This window comes from Cuculus canorus, chromosome 3 (genome assembly GCF_017976375.1).
Source record: "Cuculus canorus isolate bCucCan1 chromosome 3, bCucCan1.pri, whole genome shotgun sequence".
In the NCBI taxonomy this organism is placed as follows: domain Eukaryota; kingdom Metazoa; phylum Chordata; class Aves; order Cuculiformes; family Cuculidae; genus Cuculus; species Cuculus canorus.
In genome coordinates, this window is record NC_071403.1 from 97,070,756 (window position 1) to 97,094,096 (window position 23,341).

At 39.1% G+C, this 23,341-nt stretch overlaps 1 protein-coding gene across 4 annotated transcripts in view; it reads left to right on the plus strand.

Annotated features, from left to right (window-relative positions):
- BICRAL (BICRA like chromatin remodeling complex associated protein) overlaps positions 1 to 23,341 on the plus strand; it is a 45,064-nt gene that overhangs the window by 1,749 nt on the left and 19,974 nt on the right. Inside the window, exons 1-2 of one of the 4 annotated variants that reach the window (XM_054061212.1) lie at positions 14,284 to 17,342; positions 18,303 to 18,487. The exons of 1 other annotated variant lie outside the window; for it this stretch is intronic. In XM_054061212.1, coding sequence (XP_053917187.1) covers positions 18,475 to 18,487 — 13 coding nt within the window. In that variant the 5' untranslated portion in view covers positions 14,284 to 17,342; positions 18,303 to 18,474. Of the gene's footprint in view, positions 1 to 9,061; positions 9,345 to 14,283; positions 17,343 to 18,302; positions 18,488 to 23,341 lie in introns of those variants that run through there. 2 more of the 4 variants (XM_054061211.1, XM_054061213.1) reach the window with 2 other exon arrangements.

The window sequence follows — 23,341 nt, forward strand, 5'->3', positions numbered from 1 at the left end:
CTCTTTTTTTAGAAATGTATGAAAATAAATTTAACTTCTGTCCATTTGTACAAATGCAATATCCCTTCCCTGGGCCCTTCAAAGTTACCTAAAATAAAGTAAAATAGGACCTAAAGCTATCCATTGAAACAACAGTGTAAACCAGAGTAGATATTGTGAATTTATGGTCCGGTACTTGTTGATAGCATGAGTTGGTTTTGCCTAACGTTCCTGTTTGCAAGTATAGATTGTTCAGTTACTTAAGGTGAGCATTTGAAAGTGGCCTTAACTTGAAAATAGCCACTGTTTTCTGCTTCCTGAGAAACATGGTCCTGAGAAACAACAGTGGCTATTTTCTGTTGGACTTAACATCATCACAGGATAAGGAATATAGGAACCTTGTATGTAATAATGTTAGCCCAGTTAGGATAATTGAAGGAAAGGAAGAGAAATGCCTTTAATCTGTATAATGTATAAAGGACTTGCGCTAAAATAGAGAATATTCTTTCATTACCTTAGTTACAATAAAATAAGTCAAGGGATTGTCGTGTAACAGTAGAAATTTGGAGCAGGTTGGATGGGGGGCAGCAGGATGGGTAACGTAGTGGTTATAACGCGTTACAGCCCTTAACTTGTCACAACACTGCAATGCTAATGTGTCCAGAATTTTGTTTCTGAAAAATTAGATTGAGTCTTAAAAATGAAAACCTCTTATCCTGTAGTAAGGGAGAATGCTCAATGAAATACTGAAATAAGTTTCTCTTGTTTTTTTTTTTCTCCTACCAATGCATTTAGTAAGTCATAGGCATTTTTGCTAATGGAGTCAAATCCACTCCTGCAGTAATGTTACATTAGACAGAAATATGGTACAATTAATTAATGGTAAGAAAAAAAAAATCCTTATTTCCATCATCTTTCATGAGAAAGATGTGTAAGTTTCAACTTACATAGCATGCTTTTTTGCCCTATGCTCTCATGAGTGTAGATGATACAGATGGTAACAGTGATGTAAATGCTTATTCTGTACATGGAAATATTGACAGAAAAAAGCTTTTGCTGTTTTTCAGTATGTACAAACATTATTAGAGTATGGCCTTGGTACTGTTATGCAGATGCAACCAACTGCAGTGGGTAAAACAACTTTATATATGAAAAGATTACAAGAAAACAGTAGTGTGTGCAGCTCAAATGTTAAGTGTTTTATGCTGCAGTATAATGATTACTTTTTATTACATTTGGGCACTTGAAAAGCTAAGTATTCTATTTTTTTTTTCTAGAGGTGGTTGGAGGTTTAAATTAAAGTGGACCAAATACACTTGTGAATAAGAGCTTCTGGGAGAGACTGGAAGCTTTTCACCTTGCTAATGCATACAAATTATTTTTGGTTGGGAAGCAAAATAACCCCAGATACAAGAAATATGAAGTGTATGACCATGATGAAAAATTATAAAGGGAGCAGTAAAATTCTTCTAACCATGTCATCTTGATGTTCCTAATTTACTTTCCACACTTACAATTTGAGTGTAATTGATATTGAGATTTTTTTTTTTTTTGGTGACATTACAAAGACTGACAATTTTCTTCCTGATTTCTCAGTTTTAAGGCTGCTTAGTGTGCTCATTATAAGCCACAGAGAATACAGGAGTTACAGTTTCCCAAACAGTAACCACTTGAATAAAATATACGCCTTCTAGCTCAGGCTTGGACTCATTTTGGTAAGCAGTTCAGCTGTGCTGGGAATATTAAAGTATGGTACGTTGTTCTGTCTATGTTATAATTTTTGTTTACTTCCCTCCCCCCATCTTGAATGTGCTTTAGTTTGTCTTTCGTTTGAAAGTAGATACTAGTTATTTCAGACAGATGTTTTGCTGTTGCTTGGACTATATGGTGTTATTTGCCTTACTTGAAGTTGCAGGTGGCATATGCTTACTTGAATCTAGTAGTACTGTGCAGCTCCATAAGCTCCGTTATGTATGCTCGCATGTTTAAATCTGTGTTACGTGGTTATAGCTCTTGAATGCTGTCTACCAGAAATATTTTGTACTGATTTAAAGTAGCTCAGCAGCATTAACTCATAGCCTTTTGAAGTGAGATGTATTGCATAGTTCAGCTGAAGGTTCAAGATCCTGTCTCATTCCATCATTATTTTAAATAAAGCAGGAGGGGAAAGCAAGATCCACAGAAGCAACTGGGTGTCTGGCCTCATATAGTGGATTCTTAAACCTGAGGTTCCTGAGCTTGCGAAAGTCAAGAGCTTCATAGTTGTGGTGTGATCTCAAGATGTAGATTTGCTCTCTCTCAAGGAAAGGAAGTGAATACATTTATTCTTTGTCATCAGTATGTATTCCCAACACTGACAATTTTTATTCCAAAGAGTGTGATGCATGTACATTGCACCATAACACACGCAAAATGCTATTTTGTCTTTTATCTCTGTTTTCAAGAAAAGTAGCAGCTCCTGTGTCTTGTGTGGAGCTCTTATCTGATAGATGTGATCTCTGCCTGTTAAGATTGAGTTTCTCCAGAAGAGATTAGCAGATGAACATAATTACTTCTGGCTACAAAGTAGGTACTTCAGTGGCTTCTGCAACCATGGTATTCTGCTGCTGATTTTAGTAAGGGCTCATTGAACTCCTCTGGCACTTGTGATCAGGCATTAAAGATGTAAGCTACATTATGATTCATTTAAGATATTGTAGACTGTAGAGTTTTCAGGGTGGAATGGGCTTTCAGTAAAAGTGACTGTTGAGTCACTGTATCTCTGTGTTCTTCTCTGGGAAGTAAATAACAATTTCCTTTAATGTTTTGTTTGACATACTGATTGTATTTGAAAAACTTTTTGTTTGGACTAAAATGTTGTGCTTTATACATTTGGCCATATGGAAATGCAAGACAATGTAAAATATGTGTGGTTTAATTAGAGAGTTAGAGTTGAAACTATACAACTTATTTGGTGCATGTTAATTGCTGTGAGTAATGCGAAAGCTTTGCAATGTAATCCCTGAGAATGCTTAAGATACTAATTATATTCTGACCATACACGGTACACTTGTTTTGAAACAAGTCTGAGCTGGTTCATTCCACAAATCTGGTATTTCCAATGCCAAAGGTGCAGAAAAAAAAAAAAATTCTATGAAAATGAGTTATCCTCCAAAACCAGCGACAGACTTCAAAGCGTAACATTTTATGGCAAGAGGCACTTCAAGATTAACAAAGCTAAGCACACAGCATGCTGAACATAAAAGCTCAAGAGCAAAAGGATGCTTAGGTTTGGTCCAGACCCAGTTGCTAACTGGTATTTAAACTCCTAACTTACTAATTGACATTAGTTAAATTGTGAGGACCAAGTATGTAAACTATAGATGCTGTTTTATGGAGTCTCCCTTTGAGGTAATTACTTTATTAGTACTGGAGTTCCAAGAGAATTTTTTTCTTTTTTCTTTTTTTCCCAGTGCCTTACTTTAGACCTCAAATACTTTTAGTTTTATTTATTTTCTAACTTTAAGGCATTTCAGGAAACTACATTTGGTTATTGGACTAGCTAGTTCAGTGGAACACCTGGGTTCAATAGTATATCAAAGTTTTCCATTTTGTAGTTGTGAATCTTAATTGCAAGCATATTCATTTTTCTGAATAATTTAAATAGAATTAATATGAAGTTATTGTATCCAAATGTACTTCTAAATGATTTTCTATTAATTCTCCTGTAGTATATTCATTAGTTAACAAAATTGAAGTTATATTCTTTTTTATCTTTTATTCATCTTATGAAAAAAAAGTCAGCTATCATTTCAAAGGAGGACTGCCTCCTCCTATAATTAGCATTTTTTTCTTCAATGTGAGAGAATTTAATTCATATTGCTACACTTTCTAGTGATAATATTAAAACATCTTACAGCAGTCTTTATTCATATCCAAAACTTATCCAGCTGGTTACAAGTAGGGTCCCAGAAATATCCAAGTAAAACCATTCTTTCTCAAAAGTTGTGGCTTAGATGGTGCTTTATCCATCACGTCCCTTCTGTTTCTCCATTTTGTCTTGTCTTTATACAGGTATAGCTTACCATGTTTGCGTTTCTTTCCTGAATGTGAATGCTTTTGGATCGTTTGCTATTCCACTGTGTTTCTGTTATTCCTATAAGGCCTTTTTTGTTTTAAGGCCTCAATTTTTTGCTTAGATTCCTTTAATTAGTAACTATTTATCTAAATAATCCACAGTACCTAGAGTGCACTAGGAATGGTCCTTTTGTTAGCTTCCTTGCCTGGCTGCTGTTCATAATGACTTTTTTTTTTTTTTTAAGAAAAATCAACCCCTACTTATACAATCTTTTTCACATTCATCTATGCTAGTCAAACAAACTATGAGTATTATACAAGCTTCTCCCAATTTCTGCTATCATTTTCAGTTTAAATTTCTTCTATAAATTTTGGTGATGTTAGTTGTTCCAGATTATTTCTCCAGATACCATAGTAAAGTTGTATCTTCAGAGGCGTTTTTTTTCCAATACATTTCAGTGAGTGGATATATTAAGATAATTCTAAATTGGAAGTGAGAGCTACTTATCTTTCAAACTTAGTTCTGATTTTAAGCTGAAGAATATGAGACTATTTAAATAACCTAGAGCATGACATAGTTAGTCTTGGTCTGTTCCAGTAATAATTTTGCAGCGTTTGTTTCAATGCGAAGTCCAGTCACCACAGTTTTCTGTAGTTTTCCTTGCCTGTCTTCCATACCTCAGGATCCACTTCTCAGAAGAGCACAGTTCTCCAAAATGTGTTCTTTGGATTCATCACAGAGCAGCCCTTCACACAATCTCCAGTCATAGAAAACCTGTCTGACTTCTGGTATTGCTATGAATATCTTGTTCTGACCTTCATTCTTAGTTGCCTCCTATTACTACCTACGTCCTAACCAATCATCCTTTAAGATATGTATTGGTTAGACAGTCCTGTGTTTGGTATGATGATCCACACAGGAGTCAGATAGGTTTATAAGTTATACCATGCAATTATGACCCTGTCTTTGTAAGTAAGGCATGACATCAACCTGGAATTTGTGATGTTTAGGAAATTTTTACTGGTGGGTCATGTAAATACTGCTGGCAACTACTAGAAATTTGGCAGTTGATAGGGATATGAAACTGAATTTTTCCTGTGGTGTGCCACATTTATATTCTTAGATAAAGTCCTTGTCTCCCTTTGTGCCACTGTATTTGAATGCCCTCCTTTTCAAGTGTTGTGACCTCTGTCTTTCTATTGCTTGTACCTTTTAATGATGACCTATTTGTTTCTGTGCCTTCAAGCTTAGAGTTATTTATTCTTATCTAAATGAGTAATTATTAAAAGCTGTATGTAGTTGGAGAAATGATGTGTCTGATGATGAGCTGACAAAAGAAACATGTTAAGGGATGGAGAGGTAAAGAAGGATGGGAGGAGGAAGTGCCATCAACAGAGCTAAAGCACTCAGTCTGGGGAAGCAAGGCTGCAATGGAGTAAATGGCATTCTTTTCCATCCAGTATACCTCAGAGAGAATGCAGTGAGTTGAGGTTACAGAACAACCATTCATGCGAGAATCTTGGGATGACTGCGGAATTCATTCCTTTAGTGGAAATAGCTTAGTCCATAAATTCTTTCTTATGAATATGCTGCTTGCTTGATCTTCTTCTGGGGTACTTATTTATGATTGCACAAGAATTTGAATGCTTCTGATGCCGACCCATAAAAATGGGCTGAATAATAGTGACATGACTTGATCGAGGCAAAACCTGCAGACAGAATGAATGGGGAGGGTGTTTTGCACCCCTTATTTTCTCCCTCTCAATATATAAGCCTAGTTTTCACTTCTGCACGATCTGTCATTTCAGGGCTGTGTTTCTCAGCTCACTCCAATGTAATTTGGTGTCTTTGCCCACCTCTGGGAGCAGCAGTTGTTAAATAGCATGGTCATGGTTTGACAGGTGATGTCAAAATATAGCGAAGTAGTGTGTTGTGTGATGGGTGCACATAGCATTCCTGGTAGCTGCACCTGAGAATTATTATGCCAATATCTGTCTTCTAAAGATTTCTCCTATTCCTTTTTGACACTGGTCTTGCCTTTCTTCCCATGCCTACTTCTCTTTACTTCATCTGAAGCTGCTGCGGGAAAATAAATGAATGCGAGTCAGAAAGTTAAGGAGAGCGAGCAACCGAATGCACATTAGAGATTTGGAGAATAGGACTCTTGTTGAGGACAACAGCTCTGGGCAGGTGACCTTGGGGTATAAGAATTTTTACATATTAAGGTCTTCTGTGTTAATGCAATAAGGCAGTGAGAAGAGGGGCAACCTCCTGGGGCAATGACACTCAATTCAGAAACACCACGTGATCCTCTTTAAAAACCAGGAGTACCTCACAGCAAAAACCAGTAGTTCTGTACAAACATGGCCTGGAAAATTCTGTAGTGATAACACACTATAGAAGGTGATAACACACTACAGCTGAAGACTGCATTCAGACTTCTTAGTGTTAAAGGTAACATTAATTTTGCTTTATATGCATACTTCAATCTGACCCATAAAGTCACTTACAGCTTATGATTTTTTTTGTAACCGTTTCTGCCTGAGCTGGTTCTGTTTCTGAACACATACAGGAAATATAGAAACATATGCAAATTTCCTTCTGCATAGAGTACAGAAGGCTTTCTGTTTTGGATCTGACCACTCAGTAGCAATGTAAAGGGTTTTCATTTTTGAACTCACTGACTTGTGTAGATCTGCAGAAATCTAGTAGCTTCAGGGTGCTTAACTGTATAGGCATTAGCTCTCCTTCCACTTTTTTACTATTCCTGCTTAGCAAGGTTATCATCAATGCTGCTTGAAACATCCTTAGGAAAAGTAAGTGTAAATTATGTTACAATCTTGGACAATTTACATAGGCTTCATTGTGTTTCTTATCATAAGGGAATCTATCCAAAATAATTTATCCTTTTTCCTCATTTTCCTTCTTTGTATTGCCTATTTCCTAATTATGTTTCTGTAGGACTGGGAGAATAATAGAAGGCAATTAGATGTTCTGCTTCTGAAGCTCTGAAGTAAAGTTCCTTCCTGTAAACCAAATCAGAAGAACGCTTGTGGTGTCTCTCCAGCTCACAAGTTCTTACTTCAGCAACATTCTCTAAGGCCAGTGATGCTGAGTAGGCTTTAATCCAGAGCAGAGCTTGGCCCCTTGAAACATTTGCTGAAGTTAGTCCTGGAAGCTTGGCCTGTTCGGTTTTCTAATGCCAGTGTCATGCTTTTGCTGTAAGAGCAATTAGGACGCAGAGCTCTTTGACATCTGATGTTTATGTCCACATTGTTGGCTCTTCAGGCAACTACCTATGAAATATGAAGTTATCTGCTGTCTGGTAGACTAGGTGGTGCCATGCTTGTGTTCAGTACGTCCATATCACATAAAGGATGTGCTGGACTCATGTTAAGGCCTGTTTGCTGGGGCCCGACCTTTCAATTTAGGGAGTGATTTGAAACTTTACTGAATTTTTCTACTGCGAACATATATGTAAACAGAAATTGTAGTGAGTCTTGGCTTTGGCATCAGGCTTAAACTTTAAAGGTTTCCCATATAATAATATGAATTGCTTGGTTATTTGAAAAATAATACAAATTGAAATAATTGAAAACAATGCTGAGGTGCTGACTTTTAAATAAAAACTCTGGCCAACTTCTTGGAGAAGTTCCACTTAGTACTTTGCCCATAAACATTTTTATGTCATTACATTGAAAACCCGAAAAACTTAAGTGGTTTTTGAGCTGTAAAGCTAGTGATTAAGAATGCGCTAGAACATAAAGTCTTCAAATCCTGGTCTCTAGGCAAGGTTACTTTTTCTTACGAATAAAGATAGAAAACGTTGCTGTGTTCAAATCCCTGGGAATTGTCATTGGTAGCAAGGAAAAGGTCTTAAAAGAAATGTGTTCTAACAGCAGTAGCATACATATCTCTACATGCTAAGAATCTAACTCTGGTTTAAGTCAAAATGGTTTTGTCTTAACTAGACTCATGAGATCAATTGAATGAAAAATTTTTAATTATATTTGTAATGAATAAAATATTTTCAGTTGAATGAGTTCGGTATAACCAAAAAGCTTTGCATTTGAATAAAATTATATTAGTGCTTTTCACTGAAATAAACTGTAGAATTGTATCAATGAATCATAGAGTAGTTTGGGTTGGAAGCTTTGACTCTAAATTAGTATTTTTAGGTTACCCTAACTTTTAAGTGGCTGAACTTCCGTGTCATTTGTTTCCACTAAGGGTGATAAGAATGTATGTTGAATGATTCGAAATATTACATCGTGTAAGAGGATCACATTTTATCTTTTTCAAGGTGACCTTGCATTTTATTTTTCTGGGGACGACCTCCCCCCCTGCTCCCAAGGGTGTAGTGGTTTAGAATTATAGAGACATATAATGGTTTGGGTTGGAAGGGACGTTAAAGATCATCTAGTTCCAACCTCCCTGCTATGGGCAGGGACACCTCCCACTAGATCAAGTTGCTCAAAGCCTCACCCAACCTGTCCTTGAACTTCTCCAGGGAGGTGGTATGCACAACTTCCCTGGGCAACCTGTGCTAGTGCCTTACCACCCTCATCGTGAAGAATTTCTTCCGAATCACAGACTCGTAGGATAGTTTGGGTTGGAAGGAACCTTAAAGATCATCTAGTTCCACCCCCCCGCCATGTGCTTGAACACCCCCAGGGATGGGGCATCCACAACTTCCCTGTGCGACCCTGTTCCAGTGCCTCATGACCCTCATTGTGAAGAATTTCTTCCTAAGTCACAGAATCATAGAATAGTTTGGGTTGGAAAGGACCGTAAAGATCATATAATTCCAACCCCCCCGCCATGGGCAGGGACACCTCCCACTTAGACGTTCCGAACTTAAGATGAAGGAGATCAGCTAAATTGTTGACTAATGTTTTTTAGTTGGGGCGGGGGAGGGGAATTGTTTGGGGTTACAGAAAAGTCAAAAAAAACCCCAAGCCGAACAGCCCCCAACTTCTCACCGAAGACGCGGCGAGATTGCCCAAAATAAAAAAACAATTAAAAAAAAATAAAAAAAGGAGGTAAACTTTTTCAAGGGACTGATGGTAGGCAAGGCGAGGCGAGGACGGAGCCGGGGAGCCGGCGGAGCCGGGCTGCGGGGCGCAGCGCGGTGCGGAGCCGCGCTCTCCCCTCTCTCGCTCTCTCCCTTTTTTCTCTTGGCTCGCTCGCTCTCTCTTCCCCCCTCCCTCCCTCGCTCTCTCGCTGCTCCCTCTCTCTCTCTTACACTGCCAGCCCCTGATGTGATGGCGAAGAAACCCCGTTGACAAGGCACTGCTTTTTCATGACGGTGAGTTTCCCTTTGAGTGTATTATAATTTTGTGATAAAAATTTCAAGGAAAAAAAAAAAACACACAACCTCCTTCCTCTCCCTTCCTTCGGGGAGGGAAAAAGAGAGAAGGGGGGGTGGGGGGGAGAGAAATCTATCTCCAGACAAGACAGAAAAAAAGAAAGAGGAGCAAATTAACAGCCAGGAGTTGCCAAAACCAGGATATTAGGTTTCAGCCCAGAGAGCTATTGGCTCTGGGGCGATGTATATAAATATATATCGAGAGAGGGGAGGCGAGGAGGAGGAAGAAGAGGGAGAATTTGTGGGTGGCTGTTGTTTGGGCAGATGTGGATTCACATGGAAATGAACTATGTATTTCTTTCCTTTTTTTTTTTTTTCCCTTTTCCTGCGAGGCTGGTGGTGGCGGCTGCTGAGGGCACTTAAAAAAAAAAAAAAAAAAGTTGTTTCTTAAAATAAAGGCGGTGGTGTGGGGGGTGCGGGAGGGGGAGATAAGGTTTCAGGTCCAGGCTGATCGCTGTGCAGAGAGGGGAGAGGTTTGGGGTGGGTTGTTTTTTTTTCTTGCTGATGCCATGCAAATTCAGGAGAGGAGGGGAAGAAAAAAAAAATCTCTTTTAATGACTCATTGATTGAGCCGGTTTAAAATTAGTTGTTGTTGTTGTCTTTTTTTTTTTTTTATATTTTCCGCCCCCTTGATGGCCATCAAGAGGGATGGAAAGGGGAGAGGAGCGAGAGAGAGAGTGTGTGTGTATGTGTGAGTGTGAGAGAGAGAGTGAGAGGGAGAGAGGGGGATAGAGAGAGTGTGTGAGGGAGAAAGAAAAATAATCTTTTCAAATCTCCTCCCTCTTTTTTTTCCCCCCTCGTTTCTTTGCTTTTCTCTAAAGCTCTGTGGTCTGCGAAACACTCTTTCTTCCTCCTCGCCGAGAAAATGGAGACACTTCGTCTCTCTCCCGGCTGTGGAGCTGGGAAGGATTTTTCTTTTCTTTTTTCCCTTTTTCATTCCTGGCTTGATTTTTTCCTTTCCCCCGTCCACTCGCTACCACCCTAATCTTGTCATTTCTTTGAGCTCGTGTCTCAGATTTGTGCCTTCTGGGGATTTATTTTTCACTCGTTTCCTCCTTTTCGGTGTCGCCACTAGATTTGATTCGATTTATTTGGTTCTTTATTTGCGATTTCCTTTGAACTGCTCCGTGCCTCTCGCTTTTAACCGAGGAATGGAAACGGTGCTACTTTTTGTGGGTGCGCGAAAGGTTTGGGCAAATGCGCTTTTTTTCTTTCTTTTTTTTCGGGACGAGTTTACGGTTTTGTTGGTTTTTTTTCTTTTTCTCTTTTTATTTTTTTTTTTTTTTTTGGACAGAGAATATTGAACCGTGACGCCTCTTTTTTAAACCATAACAATAAACCATCTTCTTTCTGGAGTGACCCGTTTGGCTCTGGACTCGATGATCTAAGAGGTTTTTTCCAACATAGCGATTCCATGATTCTATGATCCTTTGTGCTGGTGGGATTAATTTCTGTCAAAGAAACGACTTTTGATTTTTTTTTTTGATTTTTTTTTTTTTTTTACGAGTAGTTGTTTATTATTTGTGGATAAAAGCGGTGGAGTTGTGTGTGGTGCGTTTTCTGAAATCCTCACGGTTCATTCGGGCTTCATTTAGAATTGGGTTTGAGACAAAAAATGCTGCTTTTTGTACCGGCTTCTGCCTTTAATTGCACAAGTCATTGGAGGATTGTAGGAGAAGGCAATGAGCGATGTTAAAACCCGTGTGAAACCGACGGGCGCGTCGCTGTTTGCTCCGAATTGTTCGAAGCTGCGGGAAGGGGGAGGCGATGCGGAGGCCTCCGCTTGATGATCCCCTTCTCTTTGCTTTCCCACGCCGCTTCTCCTCGGCGAAACGAGGATGAGAAGGATAAAAAGGAGGGGGGGGGGGACAGAAAAGAGGTCGCGGGACCGTGCCCCGCATGGGCAGGCGGCGCGATGAATGGGGGGGGGATGGGGACGGACGGGGCAGAAGATGGCGCTGCCTGGCTTCCTGCCAGCGTTTGTTGCGCAGTTTCGCTTCTCCGGCGGCTTCTCCTCCCCTCCCCCCACGGGCGCCATTTTGCCGCTCTTTTTTGCTGGGGCGTTGCCGTCGCGCTTCGCATCGGGACGGTTCCCGTACTGTATCGGGTCGTGAGAGTCTCTCCCCGAAATAGCAGAAGCTGCTTACCACCCTCCCCCTTCTCCCTCTCTTCCCTCCCTCGTTGTCCCCATCCCCCTTCTTTCTTCCTTTCTCTCTGCCCCTTTCTTCTCTCTCCCCCTCTTCCTCTCTCCCCCTTTTCCCCCCTTTCTCTCTCACCCTCTCTTTCCTTAGGAAATAGCTGAAAGGGTTTTCTTCCGCCTGTACTTTTGGGGAGAGTTGATACCGAAAATGACAGCAAATAAATTCTCTTAGACTGCTTTTGGAGTTCTAGAAAGCAAAACATTCTTCATCAGGCACTGGAACAGGCAAGGTTCACATTGGACATGAGGAAAAATTCCTTCACTGAAAGGGTTATCAAGCACTGGAACAGGCTGCTCAGGGAGGTGGTTGAGTCCCCATCCCTGGAGGTGTTTAAAAGACGGAGATGGAGTGCTTAGGGATATGGTTTAGTAGTGGTCAGGTACGAGTGGGCTAAGTGATATCAGATGTCTTTTCCAACCGGGGAATTCTATGATTCTGTGATTTATCAGGCCTGTGTAGGCATGAGAGAGCAATCTCCATTCATCGTGTGCAACAAGACAAGAGCTGGGGACAGAATGTATTTACCACCTACATGCCTACATATAAATTTTCCCAGAAATCTTACACATGTTCTGTTATTTCCTGAGGAGTAATTTGGATGTTATGAACTTTGCAACAGTCAAAACTCTTAATGATTTGGAGCTTTCGCACCACCTCGCTGCCTCACCTTGTGTTTTAGATAGGGAAACACTGCAAACAGAGATGATAACAGAATAAGAGACATCTGTTCAGCACTGATCATACTTCACACAAGGTGTTGTCATTTCCAAAGAATGAACAATGTCTGAAGAAAACACTGTTCTAAAGAAAACGTGCTATCAGAGGGACGTTCTGTCTAACTCTTAAAAAAAAAATACAGTTACTTAGATGGAACTTTACTTTAGCTTAGATAAAAAATATTTCAGTTTTTGTTATAGTAACTACTTGAGTCAAGAGACGGGAAAGATTCTTGGCTGCGTGTGTGCAGGGGAGCAAAAAGGATGGATTGTCTTGGGCATGGATGTTGTCAGGAAGAGCCCTGTCAGCTTCCTCACTCTGAATGGCTGCCTTCTGCGGCTTTCCCCATCTCGTGAGTGAGGTGTTAAACTGTCTTGGCTCGGAGGTGGCTTAAAGCCTGCAGACCTCACTTCAGAGCTTGTTTTCAGATATTAGAATAGTTTCTGGACATGAGAAGCATTCAGAGTGTAGGAAGAAACAAGATTTGAAAGAACACCCTCTTCTGTTGAATTAGGACCAAAAAAACCACCAACATGTCATAAAAAAGGACATCCACCTTTAAAAAAACACTCTGATGTAGTAACTAGGGCACAGTACTTTTCATTGAAGAGCCATCAGTACTTCTAAAAGTGCCTGCAAAAGTACAAGGGCAAGTAACTTTATGGTGGTGGTGATGAGATAACTCTTGTTGCTGTTAGTCTCTTGGTAATTTTTGAGGGGAGACTAGCATCTTTTGAAGTTTCTACTGCTTTATGTCTCACATGAAGTAGTGCTCTATCCAAATTATTCAAATTTGGCAGCTACACTTCAATATGCTTTAAAAGTTTTGTTTTGGTGAGCTTTTTTTTTAGTGAGGGTGTTGAGAATGGGCTATTTTTTGATCAAAATTTTGTTTTTCTGTGTAACCTGGCGGATGTTTATGAGACATAAGTTCAATACCAACAACATCTGTATTCAGGAACAGCAAGTGTGCTGCCAGACCAACTCATGCTGTGCCCGCTAAGGAGGATGGAATGCTTGTTTAGCTCTTTGTTTTATGCTTTTTGACAGATGAGAGCTTCCCCATGCCTTTTACCCGTCCCTGAAGGAAATGGTAGATCTTTTAAAACTTGAGATTAGTTTTAAGCCTGTTTGAATTCTTCACCTGTTGGTGTTGAAGGGTTTTATAGTACATTTCTTCAAAAATACACATTTGTATTGCTCGGAACATACTGAAAAAGTTCTCTGGATATAAGCTCTGTTTTCTACAGACTTTCATGGGGCTAACCTGTTAGCGTTTTAAACAATACACATGCTAAAACTTCTTCATTGTTTATTGAGTGTGGAGTACAGTTATTTCTTCACATACTTAGGAGTCTTATTGTTACATGAAGCTCTTTTCTTGAAGTAATTATTTTGCATGCGTGTTAACTAGTCTTTGGATCAAGATAGTGAAATTTTTTTAGTGTTAGTGTATTTCTTTACAATAAAATTTCTCTGTTAAACACTCATGTCTGGTAGATTTTTTCAGTAATCTGTGAAAATAAAGAAAAAAAAAGGGATAAAAATTACTGCTCATGTTCTTTTGGGGCATAACACTTCATAGATGACTGTATACACTCTCTACTCTGACCTGCTTGTGTTAGAGCAATATGTGTTCTCATCTTGAGATCTTTGGCAGATAGTATTGAGGTAGACTAGATCTATTCTTTTTAGATGCATTTCTTTGTGTCTTAGCATAGAAGTTCTTTTTTATTGTGGTTTTTAGCAGTACTTTGTATTTCACATAGCTTTTTTACATTGATGGAGGAGTGCAGGAGCTCCCCATGCTGATACACTAGACCAGTTGTGCTTTCATTGGTGCACCTTGGCTTATTCACTGCTATGATGCTTGTGTGTTGAAGTGTGTCCTTACTGTATATTAGATCTGTATTCTTGAATTGGTAATGCTTTAAGTATATATGTAGCCTTAGGTGAGTCAATGCTACATAGTTCTGCCCTTGACAGATACAGTTCTGCTGTAGCTAGATATTTATGCCACCTTATAAATCTGTAGTTTTCCTGCTCCCCGATGTGTCGTTTTCCAGTAGAGTTTATATATTTAGTTTGATTGTAGTGAGAGAAAAAAAAAACCCAAAGTCCTGCTAGTATAAGCTGCATTTCCAATTTACCACAAAGACACTTTCTGTATCTGTAAAGTTTTGCAGCAGAGGTAAGTCCATAGCCTAGAGTTCAAGAGCTTTGCAAGCAAGCATGGATGCGTTGGTGTGCTGCCTTGATATTCATCGTACTCCAGCTGTATTTTCAGAGCCTTGCTGGCATACTTCCACATCAGTTCCAGAAAAGTTGTATCTGCGTAACTGCAGTTATGTTTTATTATGTGGCTCTCTAATGGTCACTGATCATCCCTTTTCATGCTGTGTTAGGCTTGTGATAAGTCTAATGACTGGTGCTTTTTAGCGTAGATGTAGCAGTGAAAGCATGAAAGTGGGTCATCCTTGTCTAAGTAATAGATATAGTCCAGGCATAAGAGCCTCTGATAATGTAATTCATTCTGTTTGAGAGTTGGCATAATATAGTAGTTCTGCTGGAATGAGCTGCATCTGTGCTGGAAAGCCTTTTTTATGGTGACATCCTTGGTCTGGCGTAGGCTTCGGGATTGTCTACAAAAACAAGTGTGTTTTACTTTCATATAGTAGAGGAAAATCAGTAAGATTAATAAACTATTCTAACATTCACTGTGACTTGCAGCTGTTATAGTTTCAAAGTGGGCATAATCAGTATCAGTAAAGCCCTTGTTGCACTGACAGAAATGCATAAGCACTGGCCTGAACTGATGTTTTTTCAAAGTCGTAACGTAGCTAAATGAATATATGTATCTTTTTTTCACAATGTTCATTTGCCCCTGCTTTTCATTGTTGAAGAAACAACTACTGCGTCTGTGTTATTTTTGCTTTATTTGAAAATCGCTGAGGTTTTAGACAAAGCAAAAATTAATGATTAACTGGCACAATAGACTTACCAAATATTTTTACGGCTTTAATTCTTTTTCTTACACTAGTTTTAAAATGCACTAGAGCTACTTCCAATGTTACTTTGAGCAAGGGAATACTTACCAAAAGGAGAAGAAAGTGAACATATCACTGTCGAGACTTAATACAATAGCCTTTCTTTAATTGAAGGTATTAAGAGTGGGGATACTGGAGAGAAAGTTTTAACTTCATTGCAAGAGACGTGATTTTTGTTAGGGCTGATCTGATGCCTTGTCTTGGGTGGAGATCACAGTAGTTTTACTGCAAACTTGATCCGAAGACTTGATGTTGAAGACTTTTGAAGACTTGATGTTGAAGCTTGGATGTTTTGAGATGTGTCACCTACAGGAAGTATCTTGGCCCCACTGAAATAGGTGGCAAAATCTCCGTTGGCTTCAATAAGGACAAGTTTGGCAGTGTGGAGAATTTTCAGTTTGGTTCTGGGAGTGCTGATAAAGACTACACTGCCGAGTTAGTTACACGTCTGTCAATTCATCATATTCAAATTTCAGTTGAATTCCCAAATGGTGGGATAACTGAGAAGAGTATAAATCTCCATTCACCTTTAAAAATTGGCAGCTGTTAGCTGGTATTTGCTTGTGTGAACCATGCCTGTGGCAAGGTAACTATTGTGATGTTTGGCTTTTTAAAACTAGTATAGAAACTATTGTGGAATAGAGTGGCAATGAAAAGCTCTTAATTGGACATGGGCTTACAAATTGAGAAATGATCAGTTAATAGGGGAGTTATGTTCTGGGACTGTGTAAGCATTGTTTCAGAATCTTTGAATATTAGATGTACAGAATGAGAAGTACCATACACAGGTGTTCTCTACTAGAAACAAGGTAAAAACATCTGAACAACTGATCTCACATTTCTTCAAGTGTTGTATTGCACAAATAATGTATGCTAATAGGCTGTGATACTGCATACAGTAGTTTCTAGAAATAGCTAGGAGTAGCTGGCTTCCTTTGGGTAGCTGAACATTGCTTTCCTAGAGGAACTGTTGAGATTATGCCTCCTTCTTTTCCTCTTTTGGAGTGAAACCATGACTTTCAAAATGTTCTACGAATATTGAGATTCCTGAAGAATTGTGTATGCCATGGCACAATTTAGGAAACAAGAGCCCAAAATAGGCCATAGCATAGTGATGAGGATCATCACGGCTGGGGAAATGGGCTAAGCCGAGTGTTCAGCGTGGTGAATCCCACCGTCATCACCTCCAGGCTACGACTTACTCGGGATTTTCTCCACGTGATGTAAAACAGTATGTTTCCAGATGAAAGTCTTGTGAAGATTTTGATGTTGCCAAGAGCGCCTTACGATGCAGTAGGAGAAAAATTGTATTGAATAAATTAGAAATTAAATTCCGAACATGTGTGTCTGAGGGAAACCAGATTGTGGACAGCTGCAGTTGGGGTTCACATGCGTACTTGCTGTGCTTGACTGTAGCTGGTTTAACATTTACTGTCATGCATACTGTTAACATTCGAAGTGCACATTTCCATTTCGGTTTTTTTAGTATATTAAAATGTCACTGTAGTTATTGGAAGCTTGGTAAATTACCACATTTTCCAACTTAAATGAAGAAATTTTTTTTGTGGTATACTAATGGGTAGTCAAATTTAAGGGTTGGGTAGACAAGCTTTTCTGGGTTGTCCTTAGTGTGTGTTTTTTACTTACCAGTCTGTATGTGGATCTGGTACTCGATAATTGTGAAAGGACCCTGCCTGCCCTCTTGGGTGTTCATCTGCCACATCTTAGGAACCATGAAGATGCATACTGTTGTGCTTAGCCCTTCATGAGAGATAGCACTTTTGTGTTTCTTTTATTACTGTTTATCAGAGTCCTTGAATAGCTCCCATTGTTTTTGGAGTAGTTTTTCAGAGAGGTTTTGTATTGTTCTTCTGAGCATTTTAAATTACAAATTGCTTCTTGTACTCTTTTGCATACAGATGTCTTTGAAGAACTCATGCGTAAATTCAGTTCCACAACTGATTTCAAACTTTGTAAGTTCACCTTAAAAGCACCCCTCAGGTTTAGAATCTCGGAATGAAAACCCTTTTTCCTGTGTATAGAAAGTTCACGCTTGCATATTGCACTGTGTTACTAGGTTGGAATCCCAAATTTCTGGCTGTTAGGTTGTTTTTTAAAGTGTGATTCCTGGTAGATTTTGGAACAGTGTAGTAGTTGTTTTTTGTTGTTATTACTCTGGAAGAGAAACTATTCATAAGGAATAATTTCATGTTGTAGAATACGAGCACAGCATGGTTTACAAGTGAGTAGTTAAATCCTTGTGTTTTTTACAAAGTAGGTTTATAAAATTAGTTTTGCTTCCTTACTCCTGTTGTCCTGAAATGACAAGTTTTTCATAATTCTGCCTTTTGTATTTTTTCCAGAGTGAAATTGAGAGTGAGATTTTAATTTGCAATAACATTTTTCAGTATTTGTCTCTTTTCCATTGAATACTGTGTCATTATTACACTGCACATAATTTTTTTTACAGCAACGAGAGGGGAGAGGTGGAAACACATCTTAATATTTGTGGTTTTGTATTCCATCTGTACAAAATTATTTTTTTGAAAATAAATGGTTTGATGTAGTTCTGAAGTTGACCGTAAAACACATGCTTGGCTAGTTACAAAAACCTAAAATTGTCCAGTTTGGAAGATAACAGACTGTTCAAATGTAGCGTGGACTTGAACCTTAAGAATAAAATATGTAGTAATAAGGGTTTGAGTTTACAGTCTTTTTTTACGCTCCTGCATTGCAGAGAATGCAAATGAGGTTTTGTTCTGTGTAGGAAAGTTTCCTTCAGTGAATGGGAGGCTTCCTCTTTGTTAGGAATCTGAGGGAAAACTGTTGGTGTGTAAGAAAACAGCACCTTTGCAACCTGAAATGCCTGCTACTTAAGTGATGCGTTAACCTAATGTGTGGTAATATGGCATCTTTTGTTTTGTTCTTCCTAGTTAAGAAGCACACTGAGCAAAATAATAGCACTGTGAAAATTAATGGCAGTCTTAATGGAAATTTGCCAGACGAAAGGACTAAGGACTTCAACTCTGGGCGTTTTTCCTCTCCAGTCAGTGTGGAATCACTTAGTGCTGCTGTGATCCTTTGATGTAATTTAACAAGGGATGGATGCTTGTATTGGGTTAGTACAGAGTTATTTTACATTTGTATTCAAAGAGATTATGAAGGATAAAAATGTCATAAACTTGGTCTAGCACTCTCAGTTCTCTACAGTGACTGTTACAGTGATTTTGATTTCTTCTGTTTTTGTTGTTCTGATGATGGTTGTTACAGTGACAATGTATTTCTTCAGGTATCCCATGGTGAAGTTAGTATTAATATTGGGATTGTAGATTAAAATTCTGGAGAATGGTACAGAGCAACAGAACGGTGCAGAAGATTTGATGGCTCAGATCCATTAAAGCATGATGGAAGTGGTGTTAGAGTTCCTGTTGGCTGGGTGTGTACAAAGTCTTGCCGAACTTGAGAGGATTCATGGGCATATCTTGTAATTGAAACAGTAGTTGCTTCAGGTACTGCGTGTGTTAACTGTATGCAAGTTTGTCTCCCTCTATAAAGCTATAATTACAGCTCTCGGAAGTTGTGGGCCAGCATGCTGCTGGTCAGAAACTGATCCTGTGTAGTAGCAGAGAAGTTATGAGTCTGTAAATGTTTACAACAGTTTTCCAGCTAAGTTTATTCACTTGTGGCTTACTGAGTTTTGATGCTGATTGTATCATTCTCTTGGGAATTACTGCTCTAAATGTTGGTTTTCTAAGCTAGCCACCCTCTTAGGCTTTTTACACAATGTGAAAATATTTTACTGTTTTGTAATTTTTGGAAGTTATGTATTATGGTTGTATGAAATTATAAATGACTTTGAGAAGGAATAATAATGATGTTGTGATGAACTTGAATGTAATTTGTATTAAAATCCAGTATTTACTGTGTTGTTGAATTCTCCCATGTTTTAAATTTTAAAAGTCATGTGTAGTATATGAAGCAAATATGAATAGTTGGACTCTTTCTGCACAAGTGCAGTTTTAATAACTGCAGGTTATAGACCCTGCATGTGTTGCATGATACTGTGGGTGGTGTAGCATGGCGATGAAGAATTAGGTGGCTAAGAAAGAACTACTGGAGGCTGTAGTAGTACGGTAGTGCCCTACTGTAGTACAGTACAGTAGTACAATAGTGCCTCACTGTACACAGAATTCGCTTCATAGAATCATAGAATTGTTTGGATGGGAAATAACCTTTGAGATCATCACTTCCAACTGGACCTGTCCACTGCTAAACCATATCCCTGCGCACTTCGTTTACCCATCTTTTAAATGCCTCAGGGGGGTGGTGACTCAGCCACCTCCCTGGGCAGCATCCTTCAGTGAAAAGTTAGGACAGGTTGGTCAGGGCCATTTGAGTTTTGAAAATTTCCAAAGAGGGTGATTCCACAGTTGTGATACTTGAGTATTCTCATTTGTGAACTTCTTTAGTCTCCGTTAGCCTTCTGTTGTCCAGACTGAAGATTTGTTGTTCCCTCTTGACTTTTTGTGTCACATGCTCCAAACTTCACAGGATTTTATTGGCGCTCTGCTTGACACTTTCACGCTTTTCCTGTGTTTGTCTTAAAGGGGGTTGGGGGAAAACTGAACAAGATGTTTCAGATGGGAGCTCAGAAGTGCTTAGAAGACAGTAATAATAGCTTCCGTCAGCCTGCTGATGGCACTGTAGCTACCGTGAGAGTGGTGGCCGTATTAACTCTGTGCGTGTGGCTACAGTCCAACAGTTGCTCTTAAGCTGGCTGAAGCACTGCTACCTTTCCTCATACCTAACTAATGAGCTCCCTCATTCTTTTCCCTCCCTTGTGCTGGTACTAGCGCCCTTGTAGCCCCATGGCAAGCCAGAACCAAATCAAGAAGCTAGTCCAATTTAAAACAGATCAACGTATTTTGTCAGATCAGGTTTTTGTTCCAGGTGACTGTTCAAAGCCTTGAGTTGACTCAGGGAAGGCAGTTGAGTGTCGAGGGTGGCACAGGACTGCTCTATCCCTCTTTTGTTGGTCTTTGCTCTGTAGTAGCTGAGAGTGTTGAAAGAGAGGCAGAGGTTTTAAGGCCAAGTAATAACAGTCTCCCAGAAGACTGACCTGCATAACTGGCGTTACCTTGACAGTTTTATTATTTTCACCTTTCCTTACAATCTGTTAGGGAGTGTGTGTTAAAGGGAACTCTGTGGTTATTTCCCAAAGGGGATGAGCAGTGCTGCTTCTGCAAGTACACGCGACCTGCGTTGAAGTATGTACTGAGCTCACTGGTGTGGTATCAGAGGTATGAAAGAAAATAGTAGAGGGTTTGCTAATTATAAGTTACAGGGAAGATCTGTATTTGGTTGTGTCTAATTAGTAAGGATTGCCCTTTGTAAATTAGCTGTATGCACCAGCAGGGCTGAGTTTAGCCTACTTAGCACAGACTGATTTTTGTGGGTTTATTTTTTTTTATTTGAAAAAAAGACATACCTGTAGAAAGCTATTGATGATAACTAGAGGTTTGTTAGACTACATTGCAACAGCTCTCCAGCAGGCTGTGTGAGTCTTCTCAAGGTGTATTTTCCCCCAACTGTCTCTAACGTGGCTTTTGTCTGGCCCTGAGTGCTGAAAAGCTTACCCATCTGGAGCCTCCACCCACACACCTTGCACCTGTCAACTAATGCAAAACCAGAAGAGTCCATCTTCAAGAGTCTAGGCCAGTGCTCTCCTGATGTTTTTGATCACACACCCCTCTTGGTAGAAGCTTCTTGAGTATGCACACACAATACATGTATATTTTTTTATAGCTTGCATCCATGTACTGCTGAGGTTCTGAGATTTTCATCCTGCGCCCCAATGGCTTGTCTTATGCATCCCCTGTGCTGCACGCAGTCCATGGATCTAGGCTATGTTAACATAATTCTCTTAATTCCACTCACTCTGTCAAGTTTTATCTTCAAACTGTCTTGATTTAATAGGGTTTATACCAATTTCATACACCAAGCATTGATTTGGCCCAGTATATGTTAACAAACGGACAGAATTTGCGTAACTTGTGTTTAGAAAAACTGAAAAGATAGTTGACAAGAAAAGCAGCAAACTTTTCTACTGTTTGTACCGTGGAAAACATGCTAGGAAGATTTCACAGGACAGGCTCTTGTTTATTAGCACGCTTCTAAATGGTCATCGGTGTCAAGGTCATACGTTGCTTAAGTTGCCCTCTTTTCTAAATAGACCAAAGAAGTAGTTGCTTTTGGGTGTGCAAGGACTCAGTCTGATTGTGCGCATCGTCTGTTGCTGTTCTGAAGTTAACAGGACACTAATCCTCATTGAAAGTCCACATCAGTTAAAAAGATTTAAACCTGCAGTTATGTGGTTATGTAGATTATGGGTATGTGTGGCAAAACAGGAACAGAATTTAATATAAATAGGTAGGTTTGTGGCTTGGTTGTCGTCTTGATTGTTCTTTCACAGACCACAACCCCCTTATGTGTGCTGTTTAAATTGTGTGTTAGTCCTGTGGTATTTCAGACCAGCACTGCCAAGAAGCCTCATGTTAGTGTAGTGTTACCTAGCTATCATTTGTGGGGATATTGAGATGCTGGTGGTCTGCCTGTGCTTTATTTGCAGTTTTCAAGGTGCAGGAGCATGTAGCCACTTAAGCTACAAATGCTGATCATCAGAACAGCTGCTCAAAGTAGGACTAGCCGTGTTTTCTAAGTGTACAGCTGTGGTGGGACATTGATTAGCTGTATAAAAGATTGGTAATGGTTTTATACAGATTAGCTATTTGGTAAACCAGAATTGAAAAAAAAAAAAAAAGTTAGCATATTTCTTCTTCCGTGTGTGTAGATTTCTGCTAGTGATGACAAGAATGTTGTGACAGCTTGTTAGAGAGATGCACTTCTGGATGGGACTAGTTGTGATTCTTGGTATTTACAAAAAACAGCTGTTTTCTTTGGGCTATAAACTGGTAGGAGTTTATGTTATGTTGACTAGATTTTTCTTGTATCGTGTTTGTGAAACGAGGTAAAACAACAAACTTTTTTTCTCTAATATAGCCACCTGCATGTCAGCTAAAAGGATGAATAGTAAAGAATATATATTACCATTAAGATTTTCTTTCATTGGTGTTTTCATGCGATTTATTTTAAAATGTTTTAATTAATTTAAATTACTTTTTTTTAATGTAATATTTTTAATTCTGATCATTATATGCAGGTTTTCAGGAGTGTGGTGAACTTACCAAATTTGTCTAATTTGTGTTAGTAGTTTCTATCCTCAAAGAATACTGATTGAACAAAGCTCTATGTGGTCACTTTCTCTGGTGTTGAAACCTTATTGTATAATAGCACAGTCACAGAGCATATTCGGTTTGATAAAGCAAAGACATTTTATTTTATTTAAATAAGAATGTCAGTATTGCCAGATGGGATGGGATTTTCAAGATTAGGCATGCAGTGTGAAATTGAAGATCCTGTTGGCTTTGATAGAGCTGTTTTTTTACTTTTGGTTAGCTAGAAGTCTTTGAAACCTTGCTCTTGATCTGCTAGAGGAAGTTACAGCTTCCTGTAAGTTGCACTAGTAGTGCACATAAAGCAGAATGCTAATCACTTAATGCTAATCGCTTGTTAATTTGTTCTTATTAATGCACATTTACATTTAAATTTTGTGACATCATAAAATATTATGTTATTTCCTTAATACTAAATTCCAAGTGCTCATGGTGGTGGCTGTATGCAACAGTGAGCAGATGTACTCACTGGGAGAAATTCTCATGAGAGAAGTTATTTAAGATGCATAATCACCTAATGAATGCTGATTTTGTTGACATTTGTGGTAGTTCTCTGTAGCCATGATTTGTTTTCCTTTTCTCCCAGAGAGATGATACTGGATGATCTTACAGTTCTGCTTCATCCTCTCTGTTAGCAAAAGCATAGGAATTGAAGAAAAAATTTGAATGAGGCTATGCAG